Consider the following 21,024-nt stretch of genomic DNA (forward strand, 5'->3'; position numbering starts at 1 on the left):
CACCTACAGTAAACGCCTGAAGCGCTCTGATATACAAAGCCTACAAGACAGCTGGTAAAACTGAAAGGTGTCTCCTGCTGTGGAGAGACTTAAAATGACAAACCAGGACACAACATATTATTTGCTCATTATCAGAAGACTGATTGCAGATTAAACCCGAGAAAAATAATTAATTTATATTTAAAAAGTCTCACTGCTGGGCAAAGGCCTCCCCTCTTTCTTTCCAAAGAGAGGCTGTAGGCTGATAATAATAATAATTTAACTAGTACTTAACTCTGTATTATTATTAGGTTTCGGTGGTGTCCTATGTAAATGTAAGAGAACTTTATATAGCGCAGTAAAGTACTGGCAGCTATTTTTATTAATTATCGAGCAAACCCTATTATTAATTTAAACGTAAAATTGTCACAATTTTATAAATGAGTTAATTAAAAATGATGAATTTTAATACATAATTCCACCGCTGTATCAACAGTGAATGTGTAACGAATGAAAATGTATTAATTTATCAGATTATCACTTATTTCGTTTACCAACCACCAGGTTTTATTTTGGGAAACCATATTTTTGTTTAAAATTTTGTAACATATTTACCTAACACGTTAAACCTTTATAAAGTGCCTTGTCATTGCACAAAGGAAGCTATGATACTTAGGTCTAAAATATTAGCAATATTGTAATGATTCTGAGGTTGGGTATATAGATGAGATGTTCTTTCGACAAAATGCATGGGACCCATATGGAAGTATACTCAATAAAACTAAGCAAGCATTTTTCAAATCTGTCCAAGGCCTTTCAAATAATTGAGGAACATACACAGAATCAGCAATTAGATAACATACAAAAAATTCCAATAGGTAGCCATCTCCTGTCCTAGAAAGGTTGAAGAACAATTTCTTTCTTAGTAGCGTGAATCATGTTGCACATTCTAAGGCTGGTAATAATATTGATGTTGAAAATGCTTGCCGTAATCCAGCTAATCGTCCATCACGTATAAAATGTCCCCATGTATTCATTAGACCCAGCTGCGGGTATTGGCAGCGCGTCAACGGAACTGGGCCACGCTATTAGTTCTGCGGTGAAACTGGAAAAATCTACTTAGACCACTCCGGCCGGCGGGGATTCCCCGCGATTAATAACGCTTATTACTCTCCCCCATTGGAGGCAATTTGTGTAGATCTGTAAGATTAAAATAAGCGGTCAGTTTTGGATTAATTGCCTAATTAATCGTCGAGATTATGAAGTGAATTCTTCAGATATTTGTCAATGTCAAACCTTTTAAAGTAGCGACCGAAACTCCATAGTTGCCGGTCGTTCTCACCTCTATAGGGCACATATACAGGTAATCTTTCATCTTTTATAAAATGACGAAAATCGAATTCAAATTCAAGATATTTTAATTTGTTGATTAAGCAACAGAACAGCATTGATGATGATTAAACAGATACCTGAACCCCGATGCAATCGATGCCCGCCAAAGTCTATCAACAAAGGCCTAATGCACGGAACCCGTAAAAGTGGTCACAGAGCAATGCGACATCACGGCCGTCGGATTACTGGGGATTCAGCTCACATAGCCCTACCTCTATCTACAGTACTGTTCGACCTTTACGACCTTTGATGGTATTTTCCGAAATAATGACTATGTTTCTTCCAGAATAATGACTATGTTTCAAAGCAAATGATGACTTCATCATGTTATTGATTGTTACTAACGCATTTACTAATATTTTTTGGACTGATGTTTTGAAATAAATGTATTTTTTTGTATCTTTTTTTATTCATCTGGGAGTTGCTTACTGGGTTCGATTCTTCATGTATCTGGAATAGGTAGATGCATGGCAATTTCTAACTTATTTGGAAATAAAACATTTGATATTTCATTTGATTTCATCCCTTTGTGCCAGTCAGTTCCAAATCTATTTGCGTCATACAGTAGAAACCACTCAGGCAACTGATGTATTTAGTCCATTAAATACCTATACGTTTATAGGAATGTATAGATATACAGATGTCTAAAGCATGATCTAAACTCGATTGCAATTTGCAACCGTCACCTTGTGGGATCCACACAAAAGCAATTTCTAGTTTATTGATGCTATGTAGATATTGCTTTTGTGCTTTTAAGACGAACAGAATCCTGGAACAAACATTCCTTTTTATGTTCAATAATAGAGGTTAAAAAGTGCCACAAAAAAAAAATATCCACAGCCGAACGTACAACCTCCTCGTTTTTTGAAGTCGGTTAAAAAAACAAATGAACCCAAAAAATACTTGCATTATTTCGTCAAGTTTAAAACGATAAAAAAGTATATTGTATATTTTTCTGGAATTCATTTTGGGGTTGTGTATCTGTTAAATATGTTCCCATAATGCCCATCTGCCTCAACGGGTCCAGTGTCAAAATGGCCCATACGACGATAAAAGTGTTAAAAGTGGTGTGCCGATCACTCAACTAAAGCCGTTTGTTGGCTTTCAACTATAATAAAGATTATACTTTTGTTGCTGCTAGGGTTGGTCACAATTTTTTTATCAGTTGGGATTTTTACCACCTTCGAGTATTATTTTTTTAATGAAATAAGGGGGCAAACGGGCAAACGGGTCACCTGATGGAAAGCAACTTCCGTCGCCCATGGACACTCGCAGCATCAGAAGAGCTGCAGGTGCGTTGCCGGCCTTTTAAGAGGGAATAGGGTAATTCTTAGTTCGGACACACCCACTGACTTTGTTCTTTTAAAAAGCTTAATCCAAAGAATCAAGGTTACTGCGTCCGGACACAGGATATTTTCCAGTGATGCATAAATTATTATTGTCGTGATGGTGTCTATATAGATCCATCTACAGTGCTGACACACTTCCAAAATGTCACGAGTAATGTAATCTGGAGTTCTGGACGCACGCTAAGGTGTTACTAGCAGGGAAATATTCAAACAATGGGTGTACAGAAAATCTATCCGGTGGAAAATGAAATTGTGAAATATATTTTTCATGTAGAACGTTGGAAACCCTCGCAGCGCCATTCGTCCGGCCGGATTGAGGGGTTAAGGAGATCAGCATTGTGGACTGGATGAGTTATAGGTTTTATTCTGTGATACAGCCGCCAGATTTGACGTTCGTAACGACTTTGGAATCCATACTGTGACTCATAAAATTGATAGACAGTAGCCGAGGCCAGAGTGCTTAGTCAAAATGCATTCGATAGTTTCAATAGCGAAGTGAGATGTCAATAATTTGACATAATGCATCGCAAAGCGTAATATGTCAGGGCTCTCAACTAGCCTACGAATAATAAAAAATGTATTTTGACTGTGCACTTAGTTTTTTTTTTAAAGAGGGAAGCTTTCAATAGGATTTGGAAATGCGTCTTCAAAATGTAAGAGCAGCTACAAATTAACTGGTATTTAAAGCAGTGTAGAGAGTAAACGCTACAAGTTACAAATAACTCTTACTCCCATAAGAAACCAGTTCATAACATATTTTCATTGATTGATGACATTTGCGACGGATAGAAACAATCCATCGTCCTTATAATATTAGTATAGAATATAAATGCGAAAGTGTGTATGTCTGTCTGAATAGACTTTACTGAAATTTGGTATAGACATATTTTGAGTCCAGGGAAAGGATTAGTAAGTAATTTCATCATGATTTATATAGTTACTGTTAAATAAGGAATTGTTCAATTCGCAATTACTTACCGAATCCGTTTACGGTTTTCGAGTAAAAATACAAAAAGCAATTAATCAAATACAATAGCTTATCCGTAACGTGTACGATACACATCGGAAATTAAAAGTTCGATAAAAACCCGATGAAAAGTGGTTTGTTGGCGTTCATTTATTTATAAATTGACTTTTTTCGCGTAAATAAATCAAACGGTTGCTTTTTTATTGTTTTTGTGTCGTCACTTTTTGTTATTAAATAAAGCCGGTACAAACGCAGTTACGTTTTTTTAGGGTTCCGTACCCAAAGGGTAAAAACGGGACCGGCCTATTACTGAGTCTTCGATGTCCGTCCGTCTGTTCCTCTGTCTGTATCCAGTCTGTATCTCAAAAACCGCCATACTAGACTTCTGAAGTGCTTCTGAAATTTTCACAGGTTGTGTATTTCAGTTGCCGCTCGCGCTATAACAACAAACACTAAAAACGAAATAAAATAAATATTTAAGATTTAAGTATATCAATAATGGAAACAGGTAGGCACTTAAATTTTTCACAAATTCCTTTATTATACGTGTACAGTGTACTAATATTAAAATAAAATAAAAATGTAAAAAAAACACAAATTTTGGCATATTTATGTTCTATAACGGTACGGAACCCTCCGCGCGCGAGTCCGACTCGCCCTTGGCCGATTTTTATTTTTTTACTAGTAACTGTAAAGGCTAGCCACGTACAATATTCGGAATGGTTTCATAATCTAAAAGTTATAACCGAAATTTCAGTTTGCCTCATGCCGGCCTCACAACCCGAATCGCATGACTATTACAGATCGATATGAGAAAATCTTAATACCTCTATCGTGGGAATCGCAGACACAATAGATTTTCAATTGTTATGCGACAGCCGGGATTGATGGGTTAATCTGAAACAACCAGAATTTAGCATGTGTGATGATTATTCTCATATTGAATTATTAGACTTCATTTTCTATAAAATTCATATTATGAATCAATGGAGCATTTCCGGTTGTTTAGGTACTGCGCGTTTTCTGCTCGCCCTTAGCATAGAACCTCAAATTGCTATTGCGTTTGGAAAAACAAGCGACGCGCGCTGAATCCGCGCTTACAGAAAACGCGCACGTCTGAATGCGCCCTAAAGGAGTGAGCCCATTGAGACGGGCCGTGCCGGGGCTCAGCGTGCCGGGGCTCATCGCAGAAATTCGCCTTCATATAATTTGTATGGAAGCGGATACGCGTATCGCACACTGTGTAGGGGCGCAGCGGATTTCCGTCAATGCGAAAAGGCCCGGCAAGGCCAGACAAATCCGCTGCGCCCCGGCAACAATGTGACCACACTTCACATAGATTTCCACTTTTTGGTAGATTTGAGGTCAAATGAATGACGATTTAGTAGTCCAAAATTTTTTGTAAATTTTAATAGAAGATCGATATTATATAACAAATAATATAAAAAATTAAAATGCATAATGTAGACAGTCCATATAAACATTTTAGTTTTATTTTAGTTTCAACCACGTAGAATACATTGATTAATAAAGGTAGATTTTCGGTAGAATCTAAAACACGGTCTAGTAGATTTTAGTAGAATATGGCAACGTTTTTGATATAGTGGTCACACTGGAGCTATCCAAAGTAAAGTACTCAAATTCCGTCAATGCGATGCGGCCCGGCCCGGCAATAGTGTGCTATAGCGCATTTTGCGCTGCGCTAAGCCCCGATCCGCCCCGGCCCGCGCCGACAAAGTGAGCGTGAACCTTAATAAAGTACTCATAACTCATAAGTCATTGTATTGAAATGTCGGTAAAAGAGTTTTTTGTACAGTAGCCTTACCTTCCTTTACAATAATTATCTACTGTATCAGGCTTATCCTATAGGTTACAATTTAAGGGAAAAAAATAATAATTTCCATAGTTTCAAACTGCCAAGTTTCAGAAACTATGTTCAACTTAATTTGCAAAATTGAATTTCATAACCAACATTCAATTAGTTGAAGACGTATAGCGTATTCAATAATGCTAGATGCACACATTAGAAATTCATATCAGCATCAATATAGTGATATTGAATATTCAGAGTGTAAGCTGCGGGTGACGACGGGTTAACCTGTGTTCAACGTGTCATTACTTCAGGGTTAAATTGTAATAGATTACAATGTGTTACAAGAATCACAATGTTAATACAATGCATTTTTGCTGTGAGTTCTAGACTCTAGTCAATTTTGTAGAAAATGCCGGGAGGTAGGTAAAGTTTCTCGGAACTCAAAAAAAAACTCAGGTTTTGTATCTGCTCCTTGGAATTTTCACACTTTTTTTTTAAACTACATTACATTTCGACAAGCAAACTTTGTATATTCGCTGTATAAATATCCCACCAAAAACATTTTCATGTAAAAATGTTGCCAAGATGAGAACATAATATTATAGTTCGTCGTGTCAAAAAGTAGTGAGATCTCATGTAGAGCCAAGTTTCTAACCTTACATACTCAACCCTAAATCTAAAAACCTTAATTTTACCCTAAAGCACGGCAAAATATTTGATAATAATATTATAATGTGTCAGCCGCACAAGGAGAATCTATAAACTCTACACATTAGTCAAAATCGGTGGCCTGGCCATTTATCATTACTGTGTATTTTAGTTTAGTTTAGTATTAAGTTCAAAGCCCTGGCGAATAACAAAATGCCATTAGTTATATGTCTACTTTAATATTTAATAATAATATTAAAATAAAATAAAAAATTAAGGGGGCTCCCATACAAAAAACACAAATTTTTGCCTAATTTTGCTCTATAATGGTACGGATATAGGTTAAGTTGGGTTTGATAATTTTTATGTTGTTTCAGTACTAATATTATATTACATACCAAATTTCAGCTTTCTAAGACTTCAGGAAGTACCCTAACAGTTTTGATGATCGGTGAGTCAGTGACCAAATTGTGGATTTTCGGACACCTATAAAATCTAAAGTATAATAGCTACGATATTCAAAATTTGCGCATTTAATAACTATACCCATGTCATTATATCTTAAAAATTTCAACTATCTGGCATTATTCAAACCAAAGTTACGAGGGTTCAAAAATACGACGAAACGTTTCGAGAAAAGGTAGGTAGTGCCCTTGCGCGCTTCGCTTGGCTCATCTTGGCGGGGGCACTCCCGTGCCCCCAGATTTTTATAAGTAAAGGGGAAGATATATTTTGGAACGAAGTTCCTTATCGCGCGTTTGGCGTGAAGGGGGCTAGACAGAACGATATTTGACCTCTATTTGACCTCGACACTTTTTTATTAGTACCTGCAGGCTGCATGGTAGGGGTAGAGGGCGTTGATAGTATTCTGTATTCCTGTGCGTCAACTAGATGGCGTTTTTTGAGAATAAACAGCGACGCATTGTTAGTATTCCTGGGCGTCAATAGATGGCGTTTTTTAATAAATTTTTTGAGTGTATGTATAGAGGTTTTTTGAACATAAGAAATGACTTCGTTCCATTCGGGTGTCCCTTGACACCTCTCAAGTTTTTTTAAAATACAATTTTTCATTATTGTAATATTTCCCATGCTTCTCCCATTAGATTACATCCGCATACCGTACCATGTCAACAGCAAAATAAATAACAGCATGCAAATACGAATTATGATTTATATGCAAATAAAATTATCGATGTCGGCTCTGTAAATATTTATACTGTTGTTTATTTTCATATAATAATATTATGTATTACTGTTGGTACACTTCGTCCCTCGAGAATTCGTCCGGATTCCATTTCGTTGAGCTACGGAGGCCGTAGGAGCCAAAAGTTTGAAATGTTCTAAAGAGGTATTAAACTACATGGATTAGCAAAAGAACAAAGTAACTATTGGCTTTTTAATATAGTTATAAAATTCTCGTGTCACAGTGTTAGTGCGCGACATCCTCCAAAACGGCTCAAACAATTTTAATGAAATTTTGTATGTCTTACATATTACATTCGTTAGGCCTGAGAATAGGTTTTTATCTACTTTTTAAGGCAAAACAACGTTGCCGGGTCAGCTGGTTATTTTATAAAATCACTCAAAATTACCTTCGCTTAGCAAAAAATCCTGTCAAGTTAAATAGTAGTACTTTATGAGTACAGAGATATAAGAATATTACAGTGAAAGAAATATAAACAACGACAATTGCAAATCCCAACGGACTATTCAGCTTTTAATTAAGTGGAAATCAGTACTCCGCCGACACCTTCAGAAAGAATTTCAACGTTATCTTTCCATTCGGCCGGAGACTATGTCACTTTTAATGAAGTTCAAGTGCTAGAATAAAATTAAATGATATTCGAGGATGGGTTGAAAGGTTTAAGTATCACATTTACGTCCGCTTGGGAATGTATCATTGGTTGAATTAATTTTGTTTTGATGGTACGCCCGTTTTATTCCGTCGGGACGTTCGGACGGGACGGGACGGGAGTCCAAATGTTCTCAGAAATAATTAACGTTGGCCATTTTGAAGGTATGTTAAGAGATTCAGGGAATCTCTTAACATAGTCACAGTAGGAATGCAAGAGAATAGAAACACTGACAGATTATAGGAACAAATTGACAAATCTCTTGTTACCTGGGAGATCAAGCTTTGGTTAGTTCAAGAATGAAAGTTAAAACTCAAAATGCGCGGTTTTAAAGGGATAAGACCTAGTTAAATCGGCTTTTCTCCTATAATTGACGCTATGATCTTTATTAATCTCCACTTCTGGCATCCGCGTTACCTCAAATGAAGGTCCCTTTTTGCCCTTCAAATTAAGGGTGTAAAAATTGGCAAGTCGTAAAAGAAAAAACCGATGAGCTTGTCACAAGTCTCCAGGGAAGACCGCAAAATTGAAAAAGTTTAATTCGTCCAGTTCCAATAACCGATCACGGAAACAAAAGTAATTAGTATTCTGCCCAGATCGTGACCTTGAGTCGGTTTTGGTTGGGTTTAGGGCATACCCTAAGGGTATACAGGACTCAATACGCTACCCTAGTTCGTCTGTTCGTCTATCTACAGGCGGTGTCCTCATTAAACCGTTATGGTTAAATTTTACACATATTTTTAAACATAACAAACTAAACAATGAAATTATTAAGTGACTGGTTCCATTGTATAGTTAACATATTTGAGCCGTTTTTACGGAACCCTTCATGCCTAGTCCGACTCGCACTTACCTAGTTTTAGTTACGTATTCTTTTGCCAGGAAAATGCAGCTTTCGCGTGATAGTATCTCTTAGTTTACGCGACACTTATTCCTGTTTTATAGACAGCTATTCTTCCGATTTCCTCCAATTCAGAAGAATTTGTTGTTGGAATACATTTAAGGAAGCCAAGCACTTGGAACGGAAGGGGAAATTCTAGATTTGTTCTGCACCTAATCGGTTTTCTGTCAGTCTAGACAGACTGACAGAAACAGACGTTTGCTGAAAAATGTTATATTATTACGCAATTTTTGGATTAAAATCCTCAACAGCTTTTACATTTATGGTGCTATGATTTGGATTTAACGGTGACTCAAAGAAATTGCAAATATCCTCTGCCTGTCTTTCTCTTAAGAGCCCGTTTAAGGAGTGAGCACATTGAGACGGGCAGTGCCGGGGCGCATCGCAAAATTCCGCCTCCATACAATTTGTATGGAAGCGGATGCGCGTATCACACACTATGTCGGGGCGCGGCGGATTTCCGTCAATGCGACAAGGCCCGGCAAGGCCTGACAAACCCGCTGTGCCCACACTTCATATAGATTTACACTTTTTAGTAAATTTGATGTCAAATGAAAGACCATTTAGCAGTCCAAAATTTTTAAAATTTTAATAGAAGATCGATATTATACATATAATAAATAATATAAAAAATTAAAATGGATAATGAAGACAGTACATATAAACATTTTAGTTTTATTTTAGTTTCAACTACGTAGAATACATTGATGAATAAAGGTAGATTTTCGGTAGAAGCTAAAACACGGTCAAGTAGATTTTAGTAGAATATAACAACGTTTTTGATTCACGATTTGAGTCAAGAGTGATTTAAGAGTGGTCACACTGGAGCTATCCAAAGTACTCAAATCCGTCAATGCGATGCGACCCGACTCCCGACCCGGCAATAGTGTGCTAGAGCGCATTTTGCACTGCGCTGAGCCCCGATCCGCCCCGACGCGCACGCGCCGACAAAGTGGGCGCGTACCTTTAGACGGCGCTTTCTTCACGCATGGATTTAGCTCACGTGTTTTCCTAAAACAGCAGAAAACGCGCACTTCTGAACGTGCTGTAAAACTACGGTTACACGGTCTATCTGGCATCAGTTCAGTCCATCAGTCTGAGACTGACGCCAGAATGATGGCTGAAAAGTACATAATAAAATAACTTACCCGTTGTCCTGCACCTAATCGCATTAACCTCCGGCATTTAACATAAACATACGGCTGGCGAGTCAGCGCTGATGCTGTATGGTAGCGTGCCATATTGTCCTCATCAGCTTTCACATATAGGTCCATAATCTGGTATTTAATTTAAAGAAATTGTGACTATACCCTGCATGTCTTCCTCTTAACCTTTGCCCTGCACCTCAATCGCATTAACCTGCGGCATTTAACATAAACATTCGGCTGGCGAGTCAGCGCTGATCCTGCATGGTTCAGATTCCCCCTGACCCGAACAATAGCGGGCGGCACCGAGGTATTTCATTACACCTCCGGAATGCCCAGGTTGCGCGCTACGTGCGAAATGCCCGTATTGACTGCAACGACATTAACAATATCCCTTATTGACTTCCTTATAGCTTGGGATGGTAGTATTTGCTGAGGAGCTGCGTGGTAGGATTCCTTCTTGTTTATTTACAAAGGAGATAGTGTTTACGATAGAAAACTTTTTCTATATTTACAAAAGGTAAAGCTGATTGCCTCAACAGTCAACGCAGAGGCTTAATCCTTGGAGCTAGTCACTTGATATTTCGTACACGTGTTCCACTTATGATGAAGACATTTACTGTTTTTTTTTTTTCAAAAGTCTACCCCTAAGGGGTAAAATGGAGGGATCTAAGTTATGTCTGGCACACTATTTCACACGGGTTAAGACACTTTTGTCAGCACCGTACGCGTCGAACGCACCTCATAGTACACGAAATGAGGCGCGTGCGGTGCGGACGAAAACTAAAGCTTAGAACAAACCTCATCGTCAGTGACAGGGGACACGGTACGCGAGACAGGAGCGTCTGCAACGCGAAACTGGCCGTGCACACCTGCGCGACTACGGCGCAAACCGTCAAACTTCATTTGTTAATGAACAGTCACTGAAGACGCGCGACTTTATCTGGTGTATGCTAACTGTTGTGGTAATGACATCCTCATACTTAATATCAGAGTCCGATGCGTCGGACGGATAGACATGAGGGTTGCGAGATGCTAAGCTTGCTTTTGATTTGGAAGGTGCAGAGGAATAAAACACGTCCACAATGGTCAAGTTGAAATAATTTAGGCGCCTACCACACGTGCATGCTTGACTACAGATTTGCTTGCGCATGCCGGCTTGATCACTGAACATTGTGCGTGTAGTTGGTAAAACTGTAGTACGCGCAAGCCCCAAAGTTTGTCTTGTTGTTTTTTAAACTTGCTTGTCTGCGCGTGTGGTTGGAAGTTCAGTGTTCAAGCCGCTCTTTGTCAGTCAAAATATGGTGTTAAAATGCGCGCACGCGCTATAAAATGGCAGATTTACGTACATATTATAAACGTCAGTTTGCAACTGAATTCATTGAATTATAAAAATTTCTGCTCGCTCTGTGGAAGATCCAATCGAAAGATTATTCTGACAGGAATAAAAAAATATATATATATATATGAAAAATAATATTTTATTTATGCATTATCAATTTTGTCACTAGCAAACACTGGAAAAATTAAAGCATAAGAAATAGTTATTCATTGAGAAACATTGTTTATACGCCGACGATCTCGGCAAGAATGTGACTTGCGCATGCATGTGGTAGATAAGTCAGTCTTACATCTTTTCATGCGAGAAGCATGCGCTAGCAAAACTGTGTTCAAGCATGCACATGTGGTAGGTGCCTTAATATCATGACACAATCTATCAAAACGTAAACAAATCAAAAAATCATAAACTAAAGAGTTGTACAAAATAATATAAAAAAGGTTTTAAAAAAGAAGTCTAGTTATGTACACTTCAAAACACGCGTCTGACAACTTGACGCACATGTTTCGCTTTGCCGACGCGAACATTTCGCGTCGCGGTCGCGTAGGTGTGCACGGCGCCATAAAATTACATGGGCAGCGTCCGCCGCGCGGTAGACGCTAACGCTTCGCAGTCGCTTTGGTCGCGTAGGTTTGTCCTAAGCTTTATTCTTAAATGCGGCGCGTTCGTGCTGATAAATGTGCGATCACCTTAAGAGGATTCCACACCGCCCTTTTTTCCATACAAACGTTGTCCCCTGTTTCCTCCCTGGATAATGCTAATAGAGTTATAATTTTTTTCCTGAATATCTACGGCCACTAATACAATGTCCCTATGTTTTCTTTTTTTTCATAATTTAATGATTAAATAAGATATGAATGTTCAAAAACCCAAAAAAATGGCCAGATTTTCAGCTGTGTTCAAACATCCAGAAAACAGATTTGGCTAGATTATAAAAAAAAAACTAAAACATAGGAACACAGTTCAGGCCTTTCTTTAATCTTTAATCATCATGAGAAGGAATCAGGGGACAACGAATCGTTGATTTTCTGCAATTGTCTCTATCGCGTTCAGCGGTATAGACTTGAGGTAAGGGAGACAGCTATAGATATTACACGTACTTTTTTGTCATTTCTCTAGCCCCTGGTGGATCCTCTTAAAAAGCTATCTTTAATAAATCTTTATTCCCCGCCAACGCAATGACAACACCCCTGGCCGTTCGCGATTGATTCCATTCCCTTAAATTATTCTATTTAAAGTCAATAAACGCCGTGAAAAGGAACTTAAAATGTGTGAATCGGACCTGATGAAATATCTCGAGCCGTGCTTATTGAATTTCATTCCTTAAGTAATCTGATAGACGAAAGAAAAATAAAGTTTAAATGTGGTCAGGGCGAGGGAATCTGCAACGACGCGGGTGGAATGACAATTAAATTATATCTATATTTAATAGCCCAGCTCAGCTTTCAATTAATACTTTCAGTTCGTTCAGCGTTTCTATGAATTTCGTGCGAATTGATTCGAGTTTTTGCGTTCTGGGGATTTCTTTATCGTTGGTTTTCTAGTACAGAACTTATAATTAAAAAGTTATTAAGCACTAGATGACGCCCACAACTCCGTTGCGCCAAAATTCGTTAATCGCGTGGGAACCGTTTTTTGGGAACATTTTTTCGGGATAAAAAGTATCCTATGTCCGTTCCCAGGACTCAAACTATCTCCATACCAAATTTCAGCAAAATTGGTTTAGCGGTTTAAGCGTGAAGAGGTAACAGACAGACATACAGACAGACAGGCAGACAGACAGACAGACACACTTTCGCATTTATACAGTGTGTAACAAAAATAAGTGATAATACTTCAGGGTGTGTACGTGTTCCTTGTAGAGAGTTCACTGTGAAAGTAGCAGCTCTGAAAGACGAATTTTTTTTTCACTTTTGTATGGGCAAGGGCCCGAGCGTCACGAGTTTCCCCATACAAAAGTGAAAAAAATGTTTGGTCTTTCAGCGCTGCTACTTTCACAGTGAACTCTCTACAAGGAACACGTACACACCCTAAAATATTATCACTTATTTTTGTTACATCCTGTAATATTAGTATGGAAGTATGGATTAGGCTCCTAGGAGGGAGGTTAGATATCCCGTGGACGATCGCTGCTAGAGTTGTGGTAGGTTCTGTCGTACCCGCGGCGGGGAGTGGAGCACCATGGGGAGGGGGTTTAGTGGGTAGACCATACGCCTGGGGAGTCCCACATATCCATTCCGCCAAAAGCATTTAACCATGATATAATAAGTTAAATATCCCATTTTCGCCACTTTAGCTTGGAGTTAGCCCAAGGGTTTATAGTATACCTATACACATATACTATAAACCCTTGGGCTAACTCCAAAGGGAAGGGAAGGGCTTGCAAAAGACAAGCAGTAAGTAAGTAAGGCTTATTATCATCTCAGAAACATTTATCATAAAATATTCATGGATTTAGTAAGAAGTATCCCAATTGAACAAACAGTCCTGTTTGTCTGTCCTATACAAATAAATGTCGCTAAGGCGTGCCAGTTCTTGGTACTTTATTTCGTTCCGGCTAATGTAAACAACACCTGACATTATTGTCCATATTGTGGATAAGATCTAGTAAATTAGGTATGTTACCAACTGCCAAGTTACTATGGTTTTCATCGTTCCCGCGATTTGACCATAAATAGCGGAGTGAAGCACCATAAGGTTTTAGTGAGTAGACCCCACCACTGGGGATTGGGGAGCCCCACATACCCCGGCCGATGTCCCCAATCTGTCGGGGATACGTATAGAGTTATAGACTATAGATACTTGTACTATTCTGTGCTATAGAGTATATGTGAGTACTTATCATATAGGCACCTAGGGGCAAATAGAATTTCAGACATCCTGATTATCGCCTCCATCATGGGTTTTTATTGTCAAGGCCTTGACACTGATGTAAAACATTAGTGATGATGATTAATTTTCTTTTCTTACAGAAATTCTTTTAAGTTTTAAATATCGGAGTTAACTGTTAAACTACCGTGGTTATATTATATTTCCTCCTACACGTAAATTCCCGTCGTAAACCTGTTTATTTCTGTAGCGGACATCCCAGCTTTGTTCTAGTTTAATAAAATTAAAATTTACTTGTCTAGACTCAAGAGTTATCTTGCAAATTGACTGAAGCTAAATAACAAATTTATTAAAGTAAATCATAGTGTGTCTTATACCTCAATAATCAATATCTAACGGCTTTTCTTTTATTAAAATCTGTACCTTTTACACAGCATAAGGTTGAAAAAAAAACCCCGTTTTAATCACTGCATGATACGTAATCTAAGCCTAATTATATTTTACTAGCTTTTGCCCGCGGCTTCGCTCGCGTAAATCGGTGTTATTGTAAACAATATTTCTTCCCCTATTTTAACCCCTTCGGGGTAGAATTGATCAAAATCCTTTCTTAGCGGATGCCTACGTCATAACATCTACTTGCATGCCAAATTTCAGCCCGATCCGTCCAGTGGTTTGGGCTGTGCGTTGATGAATCACCATGTCAGTCAGTCACCTTTGAGTTTTATGTATAGATTTCAAATTGATAATAATTATTCAGCAAGTACCTACTATACCCTAGAAGAAGCATTTGCCTAGTACATAAGAGTATTTCCCATAAGTCCAAATCTATGATAGCCTCTTTGTCAATAACAAAATTGTTTCTGTAATACAGCCCAAGGCGTAATCTAAGCCTAAATATAATATTCTTATCCAATTGATATTTCTTTTCAGCTAAGCCCAAGTATAAAAAGAAAAAGTACAAAAAGTATATATTCCTTCTCAATCGAAAATAATAAAAAAATACCATGGCTTCTCTAGTCCCAAATAACTGTATGTGGAAAATCCGAAAATTTCATATTATAATATTCATATGTATGTGCCAGTTTTAAAGCGACTCGCCTAACATAATACGAAAATTCCGGATAACCGAATATTTTTTTCATTTGGTGTAGCCCCAGAGGGTCTCATTTATATTTTGTTTATTCCAGGTAAGGCTGTTATCTTTTTATGCCGCTTCTTACGACAATGTCGGTGAGTAGAAAATATTTTATTTCGTGTACGTATGTGTCTTTTTGCCGCTTGTATACTTCTGTGGCTTTCAGAATGTTACGTTTGTACCCGACAATGGCCAAAAGGATAATGGATAATGATTATGGCATGGCCAAAAGGATAATGGATAATGATTATGGCATGGCCAAAAGGATAATGGATAATGATTATGGCATGTGTATGTATGTCCCCTTGTTGTGGCTAAACGACTGGTCAGATTTTCACAAATGAAGAGTCAATAGATTAGTTACATCGTAAAGTTTGGCGATTATAAACTACTACATATGAATCAAAAACTAATCTGGTATTTGAATGTATAAAATAATAAGTGTATCTTGATATACGGTAATATTAAAATATATCGTACTAAAAATTTACATGTTCAATACAACTTAATTTGTTTATTTTAACTTCTAAGAATGCGGCTCGACACTCCCAGTATAAAGGTCGTATAGATCCAGCTGACCTATTTAAGAATTATTTCTTTCCGATCTTTTTCAGCGAGGGAATAATATTATTTTAACTTGAAACAGCATCCAATGATACTAAAAGACGGCATTAAATCTGTATTGACGCACTAAGTAATATTAAATGGGTCAAGCTTTTAACCCAATACTCAACCTGCGGGTCGCGGGCCCCAAGCGACTTTATCAGTGACCCGCGTAAAGTTAACTTGATGAAAATGTGCATAGATTTTATCAAGATGAGTAGGAATATTTGTTTGTGAATTGTACCTAACAAAAAACAGTGCAGCTACTTGTTTCATGTCGTCAAAGTAGTGAAATTTTTTCCATTATTAGATCGCAAATTTTTTTGTCATAACAAATAACAAATTATGAAGATCCTTATTTTTTTACTTCTAAATAATTTTGGTTGTTGCCAGCAACACCAAGACAAATCATGTTTGTGGCCCATATAAAAGAAAGGTTGAGTACCACTGTTTTAGCGTCTAACGATATTATTTTTTCAATCAGATTCGGACGCCTTTTTGATTGCGATTTATTTAAGATTAAATGGGATTATATAGACACGGATTTTGTAAACTTATTTTGAAGAAATTGTAGGGTGAAATTGTTATTATGAAATGTTTATTTTACTTATTATATACTTTCAACGGCTTGCGGCACTTGTTATAAATTTTAATCCCTGTGGGATTGTTTAGCCGACGTTGATTCTTGGACACTTACTAAGAAGATGTCAAAGTTAATTTGTGTTTTAATTGCTACTTGCTAATGTGTACCTACTATTAATAAAAAGTTCTTAACAAGAACAATAATTGACAACTATGTTTCTCAAATTAATAAACTCTTTAAAAAAATCGTTTAAATATATCTACTTCAAAATTGAGTTCCAAAATTCCACCGTAACATACATACTTACATACATACAGAGCAAGTTAAATAAAAGCTTTTAAAAAATAGAGTTTCCAAATATCAATTAAAAAAGTGATAATAAATAGTCAAAACCTCAAGATATACAAGTTATTAAATTATTCAAATAATAAACTAGATAACAAAAACTTGAATTCTGTAACAATTAGAAATAATTGAGACTAGTAAAAGAATACTCCTCTCTTTTCATAATCGTTATTCTTTAAGTACTGGCTCTACAAGTCTACAAGTCTTAAATGTTGTCGTAAAAGAACTACAACTTTAAAGAATTGCATAAACTGAGCTCGTTTAATAATGTTAACTGCTTTTAACATACTATCTATCACCTCCTCCTGTGGTTGGACGCCTCACACCACGTCAGTCTGGCCCCGTGCTAAGTATCTGAAGAACATGTGTTACAGGTAGATACCAGACAACGGAAATATGTATTTAATACTTTTATACTATACTTACATATAATATTTAAGATTTTTATTATATTATGATACACATATGTATTTAATACACATCCAAGAACTTTTTGAAAAACTTTTTGTACCGTCGGCGGTAACCCGCGACCCCCGGCTTGAGCTACCAGCAGCCCACCAACTGAGCCACAGAGGTCGTCAAAAGATTACGCGCGCAACTCCTTTGCGCAAAAAAAAAAACATTTTCCCGGAATAAACAACTATCCTTAAATGTCCTTTCCCGGGACTCAAAGTGCCTCCATACCAAATATCAGCAAAATCGGGCGTGAAGAGGTAAGAGACAGACAGACAGAAAGACACACTTTTGCATTTAAATTAGTATTAGTATGGATGGTATGTCTAATTCAGCCATTTACAAAGTGTGGCCTCGCAAACCCCTTTTAGGGGCTTGTTTTTTTTTTAATGAAATAAGGCGGCAAACGAGCAAACGGGTCACCTGATGGAAAGCAACTTCCGTCGCCAATGGACACTCGCAGCATCAGAAGAGCTGCAGGAGCGTTGCCGGCCTTTTAGAGGGAATAGGGTAATAGGGAAGGGTAGGAAACGGAATAGGGTAGGGGATTGGGCCTCCGGTAAACTCACTCACTCGGCGAAACACAGCGCAAGCGCTGTTTCACGCCGGATTTCTGTGAGAACGTGGTATTTCTCCGGTCGAGCCGGCCCATTCGTGCCTAAGCATGGCTCTCCCACGTACAAATTTTATACGCTTGTATATTAGGGTCAGAAATTTCGCTTTTCAAAAGGGATCCACCACCAAACAAAATTAAGAACCGCTGATTTAATAATTAAAGGAAATAAATTTCAAGGAAGCTTCCTAGATCTTAGACGTAAGAACTTTACTGAGAATTATCGTTTCTTAGAACATAAGAAAGCAAGAAACGATATTAATTTGTCGTTACGCTGGGGAGGGTGAAGAATCCAATTTAGAAACAATTAAAATGTTTATTCGTTCAAAAATAATTAATTTTTAGTCTACAAGTAGCAGGGTGAAATTAAAAAAGTGAGCGCAGAATTTCATACGTTTGACACATTGTATTTAAAAAATTGGTGCCACGGGCCGCCGTTTGAAGTATACAAGATGTTAGTGTAAACACCTCAGAACAGAAAAATAGGGTAAACACCGTTATCCTTGAAACCATCAAATGAGCCCGTCAAAATGAACAACTTTTTCTTTGAGAACAATGCTGGGAACTCAAAAAATTTGTCTTCATACCCATGCAAATTGCCGATCCGGGCATCCGTATTGGTACGAAGACGGCATTTTTTTGAGTTCCCAGCATTGATCTCATAGAAAGAGCTGTTCATTTTGACGGGCTCACTTGATAGTTTCAAGGACACTATACAGTGTGTTAATTACACTAACACACTGTATAGTGTATATTATATAGTATATCATTACATAATACAAGACAGTTTTATTATATATAAGACAGTTAACAGTATGTTCAATACCTAAGTATTGCAAACACTGTCTTATTTGATAAAATATCTTGTATATTATTTTAATAAAATGTCTTGATACATAATATTATGTGAAGAATATTCCGGGAAGTAGCTCGTAACATCAGCCCGGCCACACCACGCTCTCGATCCACTCAATATATTTCGATACTCTTGTGTAAACGCCGGGCGCCATTTTTCTTCCGCAATCCCTCCCAAAGGAGGTGATACCAATAATTCTGTGTAAAGGGAACGTTCTTTTACAATCCACTGCCTCCTCCATTACCTGCAGGGGCCCCCCCGAATCCCCCTGGCAGGTATCCTTTCCTCCGTTGTGGTAATCCCCCGCGCAGAGCTGATCTTCCAATATGCCCCGCTCCAGAACCTTCCGACGGATCAGAATTTTCATCGATCGATTGCAAATCGCGTTATCGACGACGTCGACGTCCACTTTCATTAAAGTTTGGCTGGTATTCGATAAGCCCGATACTGTGGTCCCGAACCCGATCGCCGTCAATTTGGCTGCGGGAAGTGTATCGCTTAAATCCAAACAGGCTATTCTGATGTCCCTGCTCAGTTGGAAATCGCGATCGCTTCGCATCAACGCGATGTCGTGGTATTTGGACGGAGGTTTGTAGTCAGGATGCAGGACTACCTGAGCTACTCGCCGCTCCTGCTCCAAATCTTCCACCTCGTCAAATTCGAAGGTGGCGACGCCAATTTTTAGAACGCTAGCTGGCCCGTCCTCCGCGTCCTCCTTGCAGTGCGCCGCCGTCAGCACCCAACTCGGGCTTACGAGTGACGCGCCGCACTTCCACGCGGGCTGCTTCGTCTCGTCCTTCCTGAACCCTATCAGCACCATGTGGGGGTACAGAAGAAGGTCGATCGGCATCCTCACCCTAGACGCTGGATGCAGGATGTTCTGACACTCCAGCATGGACGTTCCATAGTTTTTACAGGCCTCGAACGCCTTTTCTCCCACCGCAGCCAAGCATGCGATGAGGGTGGACAAGTAGATGCACGTTTTTGCATCGATCAACATTTCCCATAAAATCTTTAAATAGCTGGCCCCACCGCCGGGCAGTGCGTTAGCATTACGACTAATTCGTTTTGCCGAGTTAATGGCACATGAATATTCACGGTAAAACTAATCTCGCCGTTTCGAATCGATGTAACGCGGTAATGGCGGACTCGCATGTTCGTTTTGCACCCGTCTTATTTGTTTTTTAATTCCGTTTGATGAGTTGCGAGTCGATTTGCAAATTTGATTGTGATCGCCTCCGAGAACCCGCTCGGCCGATGCGCTTCTATTTGTATAAAGTCGTAAACGGGCGATCGCGGAGGCGTAATAAAGGAAGCAGGAATACTTTTCTCGGTACACATGAACCTATTAAAGTTTTATGATGATACTTCATTCTGGGAAACGTAGGCGAACTTTTAATAATTCTAGAAAGTTGTATCTTATGTACCGAGTTTTGACCGTTCAGTACTATTTTGCCTTGGATGAGTTCTTAATGCCAACGATGTAAGAGTCATTGTTGTAGAAACCCCGAACAGACTACTGGTGCTCTGTCAATACGGCGTGATTCCATAATCTCGGTATTTTTCTAGTTTTTCTACTGAGATTTCATTCAGACGCTAGTATTGGTATAAAACTAATAGCGTCTCTGTTTGCAAAGCAGCCGTCAGCGATTTGCAATTTGACCTGAATATACTCTTATATTTAGGGTGACCACTGGTTGTGCAAAACATGGATTATGTTATTATGAAATACTAGACGTTCCGCGCGGCTTCGCTCGCGAAAATTAGATGTTTCACAGACAAATTAGTCAATAAAAAATCCTATGATCCTTCACGTGGTCTATTTCTTATAACTGTGCCAAATAAAAAAAAATGGCTCCAGTAGTTCGTGAGATAAGTCCTTTCAAATAATTTTCCCCCGTTTTTTCCACATTTTCCTCTATTTCTTCGCTCTTATTAGTTTTAGCGGGATAAAATATAGATAAATGGGCACTGAAAGACCCGTATCTAACACTGAAAGAATTTTTCAAATCGGACCAGTAGTTCCTGAGATTAGCGCGTTCAAACAAACAAACAAACTCTTCAGAGTTATAATATTATAGTATATATTTCAAATATTTATAGTAAAAAGAAATATTTCGATCGAAATGTACAATAATTAAGCCGAGAAATAGATATTTTTACAAACATGTATTTAAAAAATTTCGTTTTTAAATATATTGCGTTTAATGAAACTCGGAAT

The 21,024-nt window shown here is 38.2% G+C and overlaps 2 protein-coding genes across 2 annotated transcripts in view; one reads left to right on the forward strand and one right to left on the reverse strand.

Moving 5' to 3' along the window:
* The window catches only part of LOC121736848, a 628,730-nt gene that overhangs the window by 445,892 nt on the left and 161,814 nt on the right, over window positions 1-21,024 (forward strand). The window lies entirely within an intron of this gene.
* Window positions 18,825-19,865, reverse strand: LOC121736854 (serine protease snake-like). Its single transcript, XM_042128307.1, has one exon. It carries the CDS (start codon window positions 19,801-19,803, stop codon window positions 18,886-18,888), a length of 918 nt encoding a protein of 305 aa, XP_041984241.1. The 5' UTR covers window positions 19,804-19,865; the 3' UTR covers window positions 18,825-18,885.

This window comes from Aricia agestis, chromosome 19 (genome assembly GCF_905147365.1).
Source record: "Aricia agestis chromosome 19, ilAriAges1.1, whole genome shotgun sequence".
Lineage (NCBI taxonomy): Eukaryota > Metazoa > Arthropoda > Insecta > Lepidoptera > Lycaenidae > Aricia > Aricia agestis.

Coding starts and splice junctions, on each gene's coding strand:
- LOC121736854 (XM_042128307.1), bottom strand. CDS start 19,803: ATGTTGATCGATGCAAAAACGTGCATCTACTTGTCCACCCTCATCGCA.